This window comes from Miscanthus floridulus, chromosome 10, assembly GCF_019320115.1.
Source record: "Miscanthus floridulus cultivar M001 chromosome 10, ASM1932011v1, whole genome shotgun sequence".
Lineage (NCBI taxonomy): Eukaryota > Viridiplantae > Streptophyta > Magnoliopsida > Poales > Poaceae > Miscanthus > Miscanthus floridulus.
In genome coordinates, this window is record NC_089589.1 from 8,612,122 (window position 1) to 8,628,678 (window position 16,557).

The following is a 16,557-nucleotide window of genomic DNA, read 5'->3' on the forward strand; positions in this document are numbered from 1 at the left end:
TTATAGAGGGCCCCACCTTCTCATATACCTTTTCCATGATATGCCACATGCAAAGTCTATGAGCTGTATCTAGTAGAATCTGAGCAATAGCAGCCTTCATGCTCACATGCTCACATCTTCATCGGTTGTGATTAGATGAGGTGCTACTCCACCCATAGCCTTAAGAAAGGTGTTAAACAACCATACATATGAATCGATCTTTTCATCTGCTAAGAATGCTGCCCCAAGGAAAACACTTTGCAAGTGATGATTAACTCCAGTGAATGGCACAAATTTCATGTTAAACTGGTTGGTGGTATATGTTGCATCTACCAAAACCACATCACCAAAAACACTATAGTTTTTCCTGCATAAAGCATCTGCCCAAAATACGCGAACAAGTCGTCCTTGTTCATCCACCATAAACTCATAAAAGAAGGCTGGATTTACTTCCTTCTTTCGCTCAAGTTGTGCCACAAACATTTGTGCATCTCCATCCTTGATTTTGGTTCTGAGGTCACGGTAATAGTTTTTCAAATCCATCAGTGTGCACCCAACATTCTGAAACCCACCCTCACTGACATGGAGAAGTCGATATGCCTATGAGGTGCCAATGATAGCCTTATGACAATTGAACAAAGCACTCTTTGAACAAAGCACTCTTTACCCTCACTGACATGGAGACGTCGATATCCATGTACTTTGGCATGTTGTTTGTCGGCTGGGACACACACCATACAATGGAAAAGTAAGTTCACACAAATACCCTGGTCACAATGGAAAAACTGAAGCAATTTGTTCTTCTTTCATTCTTGGTTGCCTGCTTGATATTTTGCATTTCACCTTAGGTGGAACATGGATGTTGGTTGAATGTGTACATGGGTGCACATTGTTAATGAGGGTCTAGCAGTAATGTCCTTTGGTAAGTGAACTATGCAGAAACCCCTCCTCACAGTGTTTACAACAAAAATGTCAAAATAAAATGAGCACAATAAGAACTAAGTTTTGCTTTTCAAACTTCATCTTTAATTTGCTGCAAAGAAACAAATTGTATTTCTACCTTTTGACATCCGAATGATTTTGCATTTGCAGTAGCAATTCTGCCTGCCCACATATTTGGAATAGGCTGGCTCCGACAACTACTTGCCCGCATACACTACTGGAGGCGCCCTCTTTGCCGAGGGCCCAGGGCACTCGGCAAAGGCCCAAAAGCCCTCGGCAACGGCTTTGTCGAGCACCGCCCTCGGCAAAGAGCCCTCGGGAAAAAAAAATTAACGGCAAAGAGGCTCTTTGCCGAGGGCCATTTGTCGGGCACTCGGCAAATCCTTTTCCGAGTGCCAACGGCGGCACTCGGCAAAGAAAAGCAGCCGTCAACGCCGCTGCTCCGTTGACGGCGCCTTTCCCGAGTGCCGACAGTTTGGGCACTCGGCAAAGACGTTTTTTATTTTTTTTTCAAAAACTCTTTGCCGAGTGCCGCGGCGGCAAGGCACTCGGCAAATACATTTTTTTAAAAAAAACTCTTTCCCGAGTGCCACGGCGGCGCGCACTCGGCAAAGCCATTTTTTAATTTTTTTTAAAAAGCTCTTTGCCGAGTGCCTCCCCAGCTTGGCACTCGGCAAAGATTTTTTCCTTTTTAAAAAAAAAATCTTTGCCGAGTGCAATGTCCTGGCACTCGGCAAAGTTTCCCAGCTTTGCCTAGTGCCATGACCATTGCACTCGGCAAATCAACCGAAATTGCAATTTTTTTTTGTTTTTTGCATTCCACTGACACCAACAGTTCAAATATACATCACATGTCACATATATATATCACAAACATCACAATAATCACATATATATCACAATGAAACCATTTTCACACATTATATCACAACCACAACTCAAATAACAACATATCGCAACCACAAGTCAAATATCACAACCACAAGTCACAAATTCACAACCACAGTCCATCAAGTCAAAGCACAAGTCACAACCACAAGTGAAGCTCAAGTCCAAGCACATGACGAAGCACAACTCCTCAAAAAGACGGCCTATGACACGATGGTGAAGCAAAGGCTCCATCATTCGGTGACGCATGAGCGGGGTTATTCGAACCCGCCGACGGAGGCTGCAAAAAGGATAAGAGGTTGCATGTGTGAGATTCATCTAGTAAGTTTCTATGTGAAGCATTGGTGTATATGATGACTAGACCTCCGTGACGCTGTACTAGTAAGGAGAATACCTTTTGGGAACCACCGGATGCCCAAAGTTGTCATACTGCTCACATCAACTATCACATGAGAGAATATGCATGCAAGTTGTGGCATATACTTCGAAGAAAAAAGAGAAATGCTACTACTGATCCTAATAATCCTATGCACTCAAGCAAGCATAGGTTGATTCACTAATAGTAAGGAACTGACTAATGTATAAGCTACTAGTGGGAAACTATCTGCTTTCTTGAATAACTATACATCATAGTGAAATGTAGATAACAGGACAGGCAGTGTGCCACATATTTCAGGATTGCTTCTCAGAAAGAAAAATAGTTCGACCATTTTTTTCTCAGACACGTAGGAGAGCTTTCTCCTACGCATGATTTCATTAAAGAAAAAGAGAGAGTACATGGGGGGATGAGTCCCCAAACAAAACTCACACACACCCATGAACTTACAGCACACTCCACTGTCTACGTACTGAACACTAGACCTCTCACCCTTTCTGAAAGATAAACATGACCAGAACTACCAGAGGGCAAAAGTCAGCTGCCCCAAATCCATGACCTAACGACCAACCCCTGAAGAAGTGAAGATCTTTAGCTCCAGCTAAACACCACAAAATGCATTCATTTGCAATGGCCTGTAACACCTGATTTGGCCTCGCACTATCGAAGACACATGTATTCCAGAGTTTCCAAATTTCCCAGGCCACTAGAATGATGAGAGAATTGAAACCTTTCCTAATTTCCTCGGGCACAAACTTGACTGATTGGCAGTACCAGCTGGAGAACCTGTTGCTGTTGGGTTGTGGTGAGATGGCCATCGGACCCAAAGTTTGGGACTTATATTGGACCATTTTCACTATCTTGATAGAAACCACCTTTGTTTAACAGACTTTTCTAGACAACCATCTCAATTGAATTGCCTTCTAGAGTTCTACTCCCTCCATTCGAAATTATAAGACATTTTGGCTTTTCTAGATACGTAACTTTTGCTATGCACTTAGATGTTACGTTTCAGCATTTTGGCTTTTACTATGTCTAGATACATGATAAAATGTATCTGAAAAGGCCAAAACGTCTTATAATATGGAACGGAGGGAGTAGTTCATAATAAGCAATATGCATGTAAACAAAATTACATGTATGTCAAATGTAGAAAATAAAATAACTTTGAGTTAACAAAGTGAAAAGTTGTGCTGGCCTTAGAGTTGAATAGTAACTGTGTTTATGATGTCTAATAGATGTCAAATCACAATAAAGAAGAAAAAACAGGCACAGCCTAAGATTAAATCAAGTCTTCAGCATATGTCTAGTTTTTTCTAGTTTTTATCTTGCACAATTATCATTTCCTTGATCCTTGCCAGTAAAACTACATCAAACCAGAAATACTATGTTGTTTGACTCTAGGCTTGCCAAATGTAAGTCCAGATATCACCAGAAACACTATGTTGCGTTGACTCTACTGCAAATTGTGCCCCAAAACTAAGCAACAGGAGTCTCATTCTTTTATTCCTTTATTAAGCAACACCCTAAAAGTCTAAATAGCAAAGGTTTTTGAGCACCCAAAATACATTACTGTTACTGTTAGCCATCTTGACAGAACTCATGATACAATTTGCTAGTAAGCGTGGTATATTGTAAAGTTATAGGATGGATTAAAAAACAAGCTCAGCTCTAAAAGGTTCTAGTCTTCTAGAAAGCATCAAACCATTCGTGGCCAAGTTGGAAACACTCTCAACCACTGCTGTATGATGTAGGTAGTAAATGGAGCCACAGCAAACTTAAACAGCTATTGTAACCAACAACTACAAGCAACGGATACAGTACCATCTAACAATGTTCTTTCGTCCTTAGGTTCTATGTACTTGCTGACACTGAAACGAAGGAATGACATTAAGGAGCAATGGAAATGTATGATGAACTAAAGGGTGGCACCTACTTTCTTGCAGTAATATTAGTAGTGGCATTGCAGGCCAAGATAAAATATGAAAACTTCAAGGTTTAAGGAGACAGCAAGATAAATCAAATTATATGAGTTTAAAGATAATCATGTTTCCAGAATACATGCTCACGATGTACAATATACAAAGTGCAATTACTAGTGGTTTAAATAAGAAAGGATACATAAGCTATTTCAACAACAACTCGTTTTTTACTAGATAAACCACATTGAATCCTGCTACAGATATTGGCTTTATTTTTCTTCCATCCCTATCCAAGTATCCAGTTCCCAACTATGCCTAAGTAATTCAATAGCAAAATACAGTTTCTGAGAATAGGACTGCTAGTATGCTATGCGCAATACAAGGTGAAAAAAAACCTATCATGAGGAACAAACATGGACATAGTTAGCTCCAGTATAGCTTTTAAGTACCAGTATATCGATTTGTATGAACTAAAGTTTGAAATGTCTAAGTTTTTCTTTGAATTGCAACAAACAGCTTTACTTTAGCACCAATAATAGGCATGACAAGAAATGTAGGAATTTGAGATAGGCATCCAGAGGGACAAAAATGCAGGTGATGGTGCCTTCAGGTGTTTTAGGCATTGTACCAAACTGCAGATGAAGTTGAATCAAGTTTGAAAAGCTGAAATAGATAGCTTAAGCAACTTTCCCTGCTTCGATTTAACTATAATTGCAACCACGCCCACATGAAGAGCTGCAGCATCAACATACACCTAACGAGATCAGATAGTGGGTGGGCATGCGGTATGCAGACACAATCCTAATCTACAACCTACTGCAATCAAATTGAACAAAAGATTCATTTCAGGTTTGGTTCAGGAATACGATGGTAAGCATTCAACCTGGATCGAATTGAACAACAGCATTCAACCTACCGCTCAATGTATTCCACGACACGGATGAAGTCCTCGTCCTCCTCCGCGTCGCCGCCGGAGCTGGCGTCGGCGAAGTCGAACGGCTGCCTCAGTTGGGCGCCGTGGATGGCCGACACCACCGCACGGGGGGAGGAGGGCCGGCCGGGCGCGGGGCGGCCGCCGGTGGAGCCGGGGCGGCCGAGCGCAGGGGGCCGCCGGTGGGTGGCCGGCGCGGGGGGAGGAGGGCCGGCCGGGCGCGGGGCGGCCGGGCGCAGCTACAGGAGGCCGCCGTCGGTGGTGGCTGGGGTGGAAGAGGGGGCCGGCGTGGGGCGCGGGGCGGCCGCCGGTGGGAGCTGAGGTCAGGGGAGGGGCGGCCAGGCGCGGGGCGGCAGGTAGGCGGGGGCGGCCAGCGGCGTGGCGGGCGGGCGGCGAGGTGAGCGGTGGCGGGGGTAAAGAACCGAGCGCGGGCGCGGGCCGGAGGGAAAAAGAGGGATTTTGGGCCGACGTCGGTTTTTTAGGTTTTGGGCCTTTGCCGAAGGCCCAGATCCAGGGCCCTCGGCAAAGATGTTTTTATTTTTTTTAAAAAAAATCTTTGCCGAGTGCCCCTAGCCCAGCACTCGGCAAAGACAGTCTTTGCCGAGTGCCAAGCTGGCACTCGGCAAATTTTCAATTTTTTTTTTGTTTTTTTGACCCCAAATTTTTTGTTGGGCCCGCCTACATTGTTTACAACTTCATGTTCAAATTTGGTGCTTTTTCTAGTTTTTTTGTTATATTTGGTTGATTAATTTGATTATGTTGAATTTTTATATATAATTCAAATTTGAACCGCAAGTGCATGGAATATTGTAATCTAGTGCTTCGAAAAATGTTATTCATGGTATTTGGTGTATGTTGAGTCTCTATCCACGAACTCGCATCAAATTTCGCGCATCTTCTTCACGTAACATGACGAGCCACTTGCCGGAAAAGTGTTTTAAAATTATATAAAGTCCATACGAAGTCCAAAAATCATGAAACTTGTCGAGGTGTCATGTTATCACATGTGTAGGCTATGGTAAAAATTTGAGAATGTTTCGAGCAAGTTGCGACGTCAGATGCATAAAACCAAGACATCTGACGTTTTATGCATCTGGAGACGTCATGTGGAGATGTCTGAGTTTTATGCATCTGACGTCGCAACTTGCTCGAAACATTCTCAATTTTTTACCACAGCCTACACATGCGATAACATGACACCTCGACAAGTTTCGTGATTTTCGGACTTCGTATGGACTTTATATAATTTTAAAACACTTTTCCGGCAAGTGGCTCGTCATGTTACGTGAAGAAGATGCGCGAAATTTGATGCGAGTTCGTGGATAGAGACTCAACATACACCAAATACCATGAATAACATTTTTCGAAGCACTAGATTACAATATTCCATGCACTTGCAGTTCAAATTTGAACTATATATAAAAATTCAACATAATCAAATTAATCAACCAAATATAACAAAAAAACTAGAAAAAACACCAAATTTGAACATGAAGTTGTAAACAATGTAGGCGGGCCCAACAAAAAATTTGGGGTCAAAAAAAATTGAAAATTTACCGAGTGCCAGCTTGGCACTCGGCAAAGACTGTCTTTGCCGAGTGCTGGGCCAGGGGCACTCGGCAAAGAATTTTTTAACAGAAAAATTTCAAAAACGGTTAAAAAGTCTTTGCCGAGGGCCTAACGGTGATGCCCTCGGCAAATATTGACGGCAGGGGATGGACGTCGTGTCAGACGGTGTTGCCGAGGGCCGGACCTTAGCCCTCGGCAAAGAATTATTGTTGCCGTGTGCTTGTATTTGCCGAGGGCCTGGCCCTCGGCAAAGAGTCTTTGCCGAGTGTCCGAGCATTTACCCTCGGCAAATCCTCAGGCCCTCGACAAAGATGCTCTGTCTGGTAGTGATATTTGGAATAAGTGGCCAGCAGCAGGGCGGGGATCAATCCCAAACCATGGAGCTGGAGATGGATACTGGGCCACCACCTTCGCCGTTGTCACAGACCCTGGAGCCCCAAATTAATATTTGAATCCCAAACTATGGATTGTCTGTATGACTGTCTGTACACTGTCTAATGCATGCATCCATCTATGATCAATCATGCATAAGATCTCTATATATCATTTTTTTTGCCCTTTGATACAAATGGGATTAAGCATAAACAAGACGACAACAGCAAATTTCTCTTGAACCATCAATAAAATATATGATTACAACTTGATAATCAGTACAAGACGACAAAAGCAAAATTCTCTTGCCATGTTCGCTTCGCTGAAAAGCCATGGCTGAAAGTACTGTTCGCTGATTTGTTGTGAGAAAAAAACACTGTTCGTTCGCTGAAAAGGTATGACTCATTAGACAAGCGAACAGGGCAGCTTGCTCAAATTTGCTTCCATCTATTGCGCCATAGGTATATGAATACTAAAATTGCAGTATTGTTTGTGATCCTGCTCTAAAAGTAGTTGTCTGTTCTCCAGTTAGTTATATGGCAATGTATCAGGTGCCAATCAACTAATACATGCAAACTTGAAAACTATGAATCAGGACCACTAGATGCTGATCCAATGAATGAGGTGAGAGGTGAGATTTTTTTGGCTGAAGCCCCCCACCCGCTATCTTTTTTTTTTTTTTTTTTTTTTTTTTGCGCTTAGGCCCCCTCATCCCATCCATTGGATGAGCATCCAATGTTACTGATTGATAGTTTCCAAGTTTGCACAGGTTAGTTGATTTGCACCTGATACGTTGCCTAGTTATATTCTGTGTTCCAATTATTTCCTTGTTGACCATGATGCAAAGGATTTTTTTTTCGTTTTGGATCAAATGTTTCCAGTTTGCTAGAATAGATATGCTCTTTTGAATCAGGTTAACGACCATACCATATAATGAGTACCTAATTTTCGTTTGCCACATCTAATCCCTTCGTTGTGTAAATAGTTTCAGTTCGTCAACTATGTCTGTTACATATAGCCTTATTACCCATATGATGGAACCATGCTTGCCTACTGTTCTGGTTTCTGGGCGGAGCCTACTAAAGGTTGTAGCAGATCCTAGCTAGTTTTAAGCAATCCCACTGTTGTTTGGCTATGCAAAGCGTTTTTGGAAGGTACCAACTTCTGTGCCTTTCCACTTATCTTCCCAACATATACCAGCAACAACTCATTAGGTGGTTAGTCGAAACTTACTTCTATATCCATTTTCTTCGAGTTTACTGACCTTGTGCTTCTTGCTTGTTGCACCTGACGCCGACGATCGGCAGCATGTTTGCCTCACCATTTTGCAACGTGCGGCTGATCCTGCTTCCCGCCAACATCCTCAGCGTGCACTTACTATACCGGTTTTATAGGCCTTGGATGGGTTTCAGACTACCACCAAAAAGGAAACCCTCCTGTTCAGTCAAAATGTCTGACGACACCTGATCTTTGTATATTACCCAATCTATGTAATATATACATCCTAAATATATATCTATGTACCTTCTTATTCACCGCACTTCGTCCAATTTCAAAATTACCATTGTACCTGCGTATGCGCGCGATGGCGCGCCCCTGCACTAGTCATATTCATATATGAAACTAAAGATGATGTAACACTACAGGAATCGGCCTCTTTGCCGACTGCCGAAAGCAGTCGGCAAAGGCTGAAAAACGGTCGGCAAAGGCTTTGCCGACCGTTTTTCGCCTAGGCAGTCGGCAAAGGGGTGCCGGGAGAGAAGATGTCGGGAAAGAATTCTTTTCCGACTGCCTTCCGGACAGCAGTCGGTAAAGGCTTCCCCGACGGCCGTATAACCAGTCGGTAAAGACTCCGTCGCCGTCCCGTCCCGTCTCCTTTGCCGACCGCCTTCCTGGCAGTCGGCAAAGGCTTTCCCGACTGCCAGGAGAAAAGCAGTCGGCAAAGGCTTTCCCGACTGCCAGGAAGGCGGTCGGCAAACCTGGTTTTGCAGGCTGTGGTGCCCAGCTTTGCCGACTGCCAGGGCAGTCGGCAAAGCTGGAAATTTTTTTTTTCTCTTTTCTCTCCTGTTTTTTCATATACATATCACACTTTAAAGTACACAGATCACACATTTATATATATAAGCCAAATGCACGCATATATAACACGAATTCACATATAGATCACATCCAAGCATCCATAAGCATTAATATCCATACAGTCCACAGATCATCGAAACATAAAAAACAAGTGCGCAAGTCCAACATCAAACCAAAAGAACTTCACTCCTCGTGCGACCCACGGTCCCTATGCTCATCCTGAACTGAAGGCCACGAAGACCATGAGGACTGGCCTTGCTGGAGCGGCGCCGACGTGTAGCGGTGCTCCCACCCGGTGTGCGCGTGGTGGGTATGTGGCAGAGGGTAGCTCACCGCCGCTCCGGTCCCGTACTGTGGAGGCCGAGGAAGACCGCCACCCGGAGGCCCGAAGTATGTCGGAGGCGAAACAACCTGCCACCCAGGAGAACGTCCATCTGGAGGAGTCGGGTTCGAACCCGCTGACATTGACTGCACAAAGTAGACATGATCTCATTAGTAGCTACACAGACCTCGTGAAAACAATGGAGACCAATATATATACTCACCGTACTCCCCGTAGGGTCAATAGGTGCTGGACCGAACATCGTGGCGGGTAAAGGAGGCATGACAGCACCAGGGATCTGAATGCTCTGAATGTAGCTGGCAAAGTCCTGCCTCCAGCGCAAAGCCTCCTGCCGATGGGCCTCCTCTCTGGCCGCTATCTCCCGCCGATGGGCCTCCTCTCGGGCCTCTGTCGCGGCCCGCAGCTCGGCCAGCTCGGACTGCAATGTCACACCCAGGTAATTAGGTACATATGTAAAACCAATTAACGAGGAATGGAACTGAAGGTACCTGAACCGCTGCCAACGTGGACGGCTGCCGACGGCGTATGGGGACGTCGGAGGTCGTGCTGGTGGACCTACGAATCTGACGAAGGCTAGGAACGTTGGTCGGATCGATTGCGTTGTTGGCAATCGAGTACTGGCCGTGCGGTTTCCCTCCTCCCGTCCTCATCACGAGGTCTGTGTCCAGGGGCTGCTGGGTTGGATCGTAGTCCGGACCATAGCGCTGGCGAGCTGCCTCGGTGTACCGGGCCATCTTTTCATAGACGTTCGGGTTGGTGTACGCCTCGGGCCCATCTGCCGAGCTGAAGACGTTGTTCGGATCAGACGCTTTGCCCTTGTTCGACAAAGCGTAGCCCTCGTACAAGTTGATGACCTGCCCGTCATGGTAGCGGGACTGCAAGGAACACACAAGGACGATTACACGTAATGAGATAGAATAAATAAATAAATAAATAAATCAATCGACAGAAGCTTACCCATGCGTCACAGTACTGTCCGAGGGAGCGGCTCCCTTGGTGGTGTGCCGGCCCTTGCCTCATCTTGGCACGTTCACTTCGACTGCGACGCTCCTCATACGACTCCGGCGTTCTCCAGGCGTCCACAATGGCCTCCCAGCAGTCCATGTATGTTTTGCACCATTCAGCAGGAAACTACATGACATGGCAGAAGATGAATCAGTAGTAACGTCTTCTACTTCATTTGCATGGAAGGAATCATAAGCAATGTTCCTTAATTACCTGCATGTAGATGTCCTTGGCAACGTCGGTCTCAGGGTAGTGGAGCATCTTCTTGGCGTCCGCGGGTGGCAGCCTCTCAAGCTTCACGTCAGCGTAGTAGGTGACGAGGACTTGGACGTGCGCCTCGTAGTACATGTCCTTCACCCGCGCCATGGCGGCCCGGTCCTGCACCACCGACGCCCGGTCCTCGTACCCCTCGTCACATGTGAACCAGTCCTACATGTTTCATTAGTTCAAAAACGTCCAGCGAATGTGTATCGACAAAGCAGTGCAATAAGAACTCACCCAAAACTCCATCTTGATCTTTGTCGCGATGGGGACCTCGTGTGCGTCCTTGACTTTGTAGAAGTCCGACCAATGCCAAGGCACCACCTTGGTCCCGTCGTCGAGTTCGATAAGGCCAGGGTAGTGCTTCTTAATCAGGAGGCCCAGCATGCCATTCGGACTGCGTGCACCACCCCCGCTCACAATCTGCCAGCCTCTGCACAAGTCAGTAAGAAGAATTGTTAGTCTGAAGTTTTAATGTTAAACATGTCATATGAATAAGTCGTAAAAACATAAATGGTTACTTACTTAGAACCTTCAGGTCGAATCACAGGACGGTGCTCCAAGGCGATCGTCGCTCTAGGGAGACGTGTGATCCCACGCTGGTAGACCTTGCGCGAACCTGAGGAAGTCGAATCCCCTGGTGTCTCCTCCTCCCCCTCCTCCTCCTCCCCCTCCTCCTCCTCGCTGTCGTCTCCGGTCTCCTGCACGTCGTCTGAGGGAAAGAGCTGCTGCCTCGCTGTCCTACGACGTGACCGAGTCTCCTCTGACGTCGGCACCTCCAACGCCTCGTCATCGATGCCTGTCGGTGTCGGGGCCCGTGCGTAGATCGACTTTGTGTTTCGCCGCGGTCTACTTCCGCCCGGCATTTTGTCCTATGCCTGCAAAAACAAAGACAGAGATTAAACCAATTAGCACATGAATTAGAATAATAACAAAGTAATAATAACAAAGTAATAATTGCAAAAACAAAGTAATAATTAAACAATATAGTATATACATGAATTAGAATGCATCTCCACGAACGATAGTGGTTGGCTCCACGTCATCGCTATCATCATCATCATCATCATCATCATCGCTATCACTCCACTGGAAATCCTTGCGTGCCTGAGCTGTACTGTCCTCAACACCTAGTTCGCGACAAGCCCTCCATTTCTCTAGCATGATTATGTCTTCAGGATCTTGCACTACTTCACCCTCATCCTCATCAACCTCGTTGTCTACTTCCATGTCCATCAGCGATTCAATGTCTATCGACAAATGGCCATTTAGGCCCTCAGGAATATAGAACTCTCCGTTATCTGCCGTTGGGTCAAAGTTGTAATCATCATCAGTTGGGACAGGCAATTTACCGCGTGGCGATACCGAGTGCACAAGGAACCAACCCTTAAGCCTCTTATCGTCCTGGCACGCCCATGGGAGATAGTAAACTTGCGTGGCCTGTTGAGCCACAATGTAGACATCTTCACCAGCATAGACGGAATCCTGTCGAATTTCAACTTGCCCAATGTCATCTTGTCTTCTAACTTCATTAGGATTGAACCAATGACATTTGAATACCACTGGTTTAAGTTCTTTCATGCCCTCAAAGTGGAGCTCATATATTTCTTCGACTATGCCATAATAGTCGAGATTGTCGTTGCCGGACGTACGAACTCCTGAGCATGTGGTCTTTCGGGTGGGCCGACTATCCTCATAGCTCCTCGTGCGAAAGCGATAGCCATTCACATCATAAACGGTGAATGTTTCCACCCTAGATCTAAAGCCCTGTGCAACCTGTTTCAATTCATCACTCATTTCTTTATCCGTGCGTGCCTGCAAGTTGAGACCAGATGGATCGCTACATTACTCGCTCCTAGGAACAAAGTGGAATCTCAAAGTTCAAAAGAGGTAAGTTGTGTCGTACCTTCGTATGGAACCAAGAGATAAAATCGGGATTGTTATTTTTGAGAAGACCGTCTTCTTCTTCGTTGGTAGGAGGTCTATTCCTTTTCCAGAATTGACAAATATACTCCCTGAAAAAACAAGAGAGAGGATGTCGGCACGATAGGTGGAGGATATTGACTGCATATGTAACTAGCTCATTGAGAACTTACGTTCGATAAGGAACCACTTCATCAAGGTTCAATAACACGTACATCATGATAGTGTGAAACTCATGTTGTTGTAACGTCTTGCAGGTAGCTGTGCTTCCCCTTCCGAGTTGCCCTTTGAAAAGGCTGAGGGTAGATAAACTCCACTCTTCGTTGTAACGAGGGGTTGTGTTCTCAGCATAGTATGCCTTTGTGAAATTGGACACCTCCTCCACTCTGAATGCCTCTGCCACAGAAGCCTCAATTTTGGCTTTGTTTTTACACTTTTTACGAAGAGTCTTCAAACACCTCTCGATTGTATAGCACCAACGAGCCCACACAGGCCCCCCCAGAAGTGCCTCACGCGGCAGGTGCAAAATCAGATGTTGCATCGGCAGGAAGAAGCCAGGAGGAAAGATCATCTCCAACTTGCATATCAACTGAGGTGCAGCATGCTCCAGCTCAAGAATCACTTCCCGAGATATCTCACGGGCACAAAGCTGGCGGAAGAAATAGCTCAACTCTGCCAAAACGCGCCACACTGGCTCTGGGAGGTATCCACGGGTCATCGCAGGAAGGAGCCGCTCAATCCATATGTGGAAGTCATGACTCTTCATCCCTAAGACTTTCATAGTCTTCAAGTTCACTCCCCTACTCAGGTTCGCCGCATACCCATCAGGAAACATTAACGTCTTGATCCACTCAAGCACTTTCTTCCTGTCGCTCCTTTTTATGATGTAATCGGCCGGGCCCCTTCTCCAATTCTTGCCTTCAACAGGTGTCTTCATCACGTACTTTGGTCTATCGCAGATCTCCTCCACGTCTAGTCGAGCTTTAACGTTGTCCTTCGACTTCTCCTTTATATCCATGATTGTAGCCCAGAGTGCCTCGGCGACATTCTTCTCTGTGTGCATTACATCGATGTTGTGTGGAAGAAGAAGGTCCTTGAAGTAGGGGAGCCTATGCAAGCCTGATACATGGGTCCACATGTGTGTCTCACCATATCCTTTGAAACCACCATTGTCTGGATCAATTTCCAAAGCCTCCAACTGGGCAAGGATCTGTGCACCGCTCATAATCTCAGGTTTGGGGTCGGTGACTTCAACACCTTTTGTGAAGTGCTTGGTGTCTCGTCTAAACTCATGGTTGTCATCTAGGAATTGACGATGTTTGTCAAAAGACGAATACTTGCCACCCTTCTTGAGCCAGGTGAACATCACGGTTGCCTTGCATGTTGGGCAAGGGAACTTCCCGTGAACACACCACCCACTGAATATGCCATACGCCAAGAAGTCGTGCAACGAATACTGGTACCACACATGCATTATGAAGTTCCTCTTTGAAGCTCGATCGTATGTACGGACTCCCTTCTCCCAAGCACGTAGCAATTCATCCCATAGTGGCTGCATGAACACACCCATATTGTTGCCCGGATGTCCAGGTATTATCAGCGACAAGAAGACGTTCTTTGGATCAAACATAACGCCGGGGGGGAGATTGAGGGGTATCACAAACACGGGCCAACAAGTGTACGGTGCCGCCATCATTCCATACGGGTTGAACCCATCAGTTGCGAATGCTACACGTACATTCCGAGCCTCCTCTGCTTTCCTCGGATGTTGGGCATCGAAGTACTTCCATGCATCACCATCCGATTCGTGTACCATGTTGCCACTGTATCGTTTGCCATTCTTGTGCCATCTCATTTGTTTCGCGGACTCCTCCGTCATGTACAGCCGTTGCAGCCTCGGTATGACAGGAAGGTACCGTAGGACCTTCTCTGGGATCGGCGACTGTTTCTTCGTGCCATCACTACGCTCTACCTCCACAAACCTAGAGGCTTTGCACTTTGGACAGTGTGTTGCGCTCTCAAGGTCTTCCCCCCTAAATAGGATGCACCCATTAGGACAAGCATGGATCGACTCATAGTCCATCTTAAGTGCACGAAGGAGCTTCTGTGACGTGTACTCATTCTTCGGCAGCTCGTGACCCTCCGGAAGCATTTCCCCAAATATTTGCAACATGAGATTAAAGCCTTCCCGACTCATGTTCAACTGCGACTTCAACCCCATTAGACGTCCCATGCATTCCAGTTGCGACAGTGTTGTATACTTGTGAAGTGGCTTCTTTGCCGACTCCATCATTTCATAGAACGCCTTTGCGGTTTCCTCTGGATCCTCCTCCACCAATCTTTCATTGCCACGTGCCTCGTTGAAGTCTACAATCATGTCATCCACCCCGGCATCGCCATCAAACTTCTCGAGCTCTGCTCTCACCTCCTCTCTAATACGGGCTTTTTCACCATGGAAGATCCACGTCTTGTAATCTTCCACATAGCCGTTTCTGTACAGATCTTTCCAAATCTCATCCTTTATTTTTCTTTTTGAGTTCTTACAACTCCTACAGGGACACGGCATCCGAATCGACCCTCTAGCAGCCGGGCCAAATGCTTGGTCTAGGAAATTAGAGGTCCCCCTAACCCAATCCTCGTCCTTTCTTGCAAAGCCCGTGTACATCCAATCACGGTTAGCCATCCTCTGTAATACGTATGCATAAGCAAGTAGTAAAACCAGGCATTGCATCTACATGGCGTTCCTACCTGCTAATAGGTGAAGGATAGGTCCTAATCCCACCCGCGGATGCGTAGATGGGTTAGCTTCCATGCATGCCCACGTCTGAATCGGAATTTCGGCAGCACCTCCCCGCTGTTCTCCAGATACACGTCCCCGTAGGGAGTGTGTGTATCCGGAGAACAACCGGGAGGTGCAACCGAAACTACGACTCAGACATGAGCAAGACATGGAAGCTAACCCATCTACGCATCCGTGGGCTGTCCAAAAAACGTGGACAATCCGAAACAGATACGGTTGGAAGTACTACTTCCAACTGTATCAATTTCGGACGGGAGACACCTAACTTGGTGACGCGACCTAGACCATGATATGGGAAGAGGGGTTATACCTAAGGTGCCGAGGTGACGCTGTGCAGGCCGACGACCAAGGCACGGGGCTACTTCGGATCCGCGCTTTTCTGAAACACAACAAAACAATATAAGTACAAATTTTCGGCAGAACCTCCCTTGTACGGAGAGGTTTCCAGAACCTGCAAAAAGAATTCAACATCACATACACGGCTCGATGGCCGACATCACATACACGGCTCGATGGCCGACATCACATACACGGCTCGGCAAGGAGGAGAACGGGCGGCGCCGCAGCGGGCAGCGACAGGGAGAGCCCGGAGGACGAGCGCCGGAGGCCGGACGGAGTAGCTGGGAGGGGAGATGGCCGGCGGGAGGGGGGTCTGGCCGGGCGCAGGGGGGACGAGGCCGGGGCAGGGCGGCGCTGCCGGCCGCGGCTGGCCACGGCGGGGCGGGGCAGCGCGCTGCGGCGCGGCCCGGCCGCGCGGCCGGCGTGGCGGGCCGGCGCGGCCGGGAACGCGGCGGGGCAGGGCTCCCGGCGCCGGGGCGCGGCGGATCTGGCCGCCCGGCCGCGCGGGGCGGCGCAGGGCGGCGCGCCCACGCGGGGGCCGGCGGCGGCGCGGTGAAGGCGGGGTCGCGGGGGCGGGCGCGCGGGTCGCGGGGGTGGGCGGGGGGTGTGGCGGGCCGGCGCGGCCGGGGAACGCGGCGGGGCGGGGCAGCGGCTGCCTGCGGCCGCGCGCGGGCGCCGGGGCGCGGCGGATCTGGCCGCGGCCGGCCGCGGCGGGGCGGCGCAGGGCGGGCGCGCGGCCACGCGGGGGCCGGCGGCGGCGCGGTGAAGGCGGGGGTCGCGGGGGCGGGCGCGCGGGTCGCGGGGGTGGGCGGGGGTGTGAGTGGATAG

General features: G+C 47.7%; 2 protein-coding genes and 1 pseudogene across 2 annotated transcripts; 2 read left to right on the forward strand and 1 right to left on the reverse strand.

Annotated features, from left to right (window-relative positions):
- The window catches only part of LOC136487949 (uncharacterized), a 9,626-nt pseudogene extending 8,717 nt beyond the window's left edge, over positions 1-909 (forward strand).
- A 10,630-nt stretch (positions 910-11,539) lies between these two features.
- LOC136487950 (uncharacterized) lies at positions 11,540-15,273 on the reverse strand. Its single transcript, XM_066485033.1, has 3 exons — positions 12,778-15,273; positions 11,691-12,482; positions 11,540-11,545 (listed from the first exon to the last, which is right to left on the reverse strand). Exons 1-3 carry the CDS (start codon positions 15,271-15,273, stop codon positions 11,540-11,542), a joined length of 3,294 nt encoding a protein of 1,097 aa, XP_066341130.1.
- Positions 15,274-15,876: 603 nt separating this feature from the next.
- On the forward strand, positions 15,877-16,557 carry LOC136487951 (uncharacterized). The gene has a single exon (XM_066485034.1). It carries the CDS (start codon positions 15,877-15,879, stop codon positions 16,555-16,557), a length of 681 nt encoding a protein of 226 aa, XP_066341131.1.

Excerpts from the sequence above, each read along its gene's own strand:
- LOC136487951 (XM_066485034.1), top strand. The coding sequence starts at position 15,877 with ATGGCCGACATCACATACACGGCTCGATGGCCGACATCACATACACGG.
- LOC136487950 (XM_066485033.1), bottom strand. The coding sequence starts at position 15,273 with ATGGCTAACCGTGATTGGATGTACACGGGCTTTGCAAGAAAGGACGAG. Across the intron at positions 12,483-12,777 it reads TATTGAACCTTGATGAAGTG|GCACGCACGGATAAAGAAAT; the intron begins GTTCCTTATCGA and ends CTCAACTTGCAG.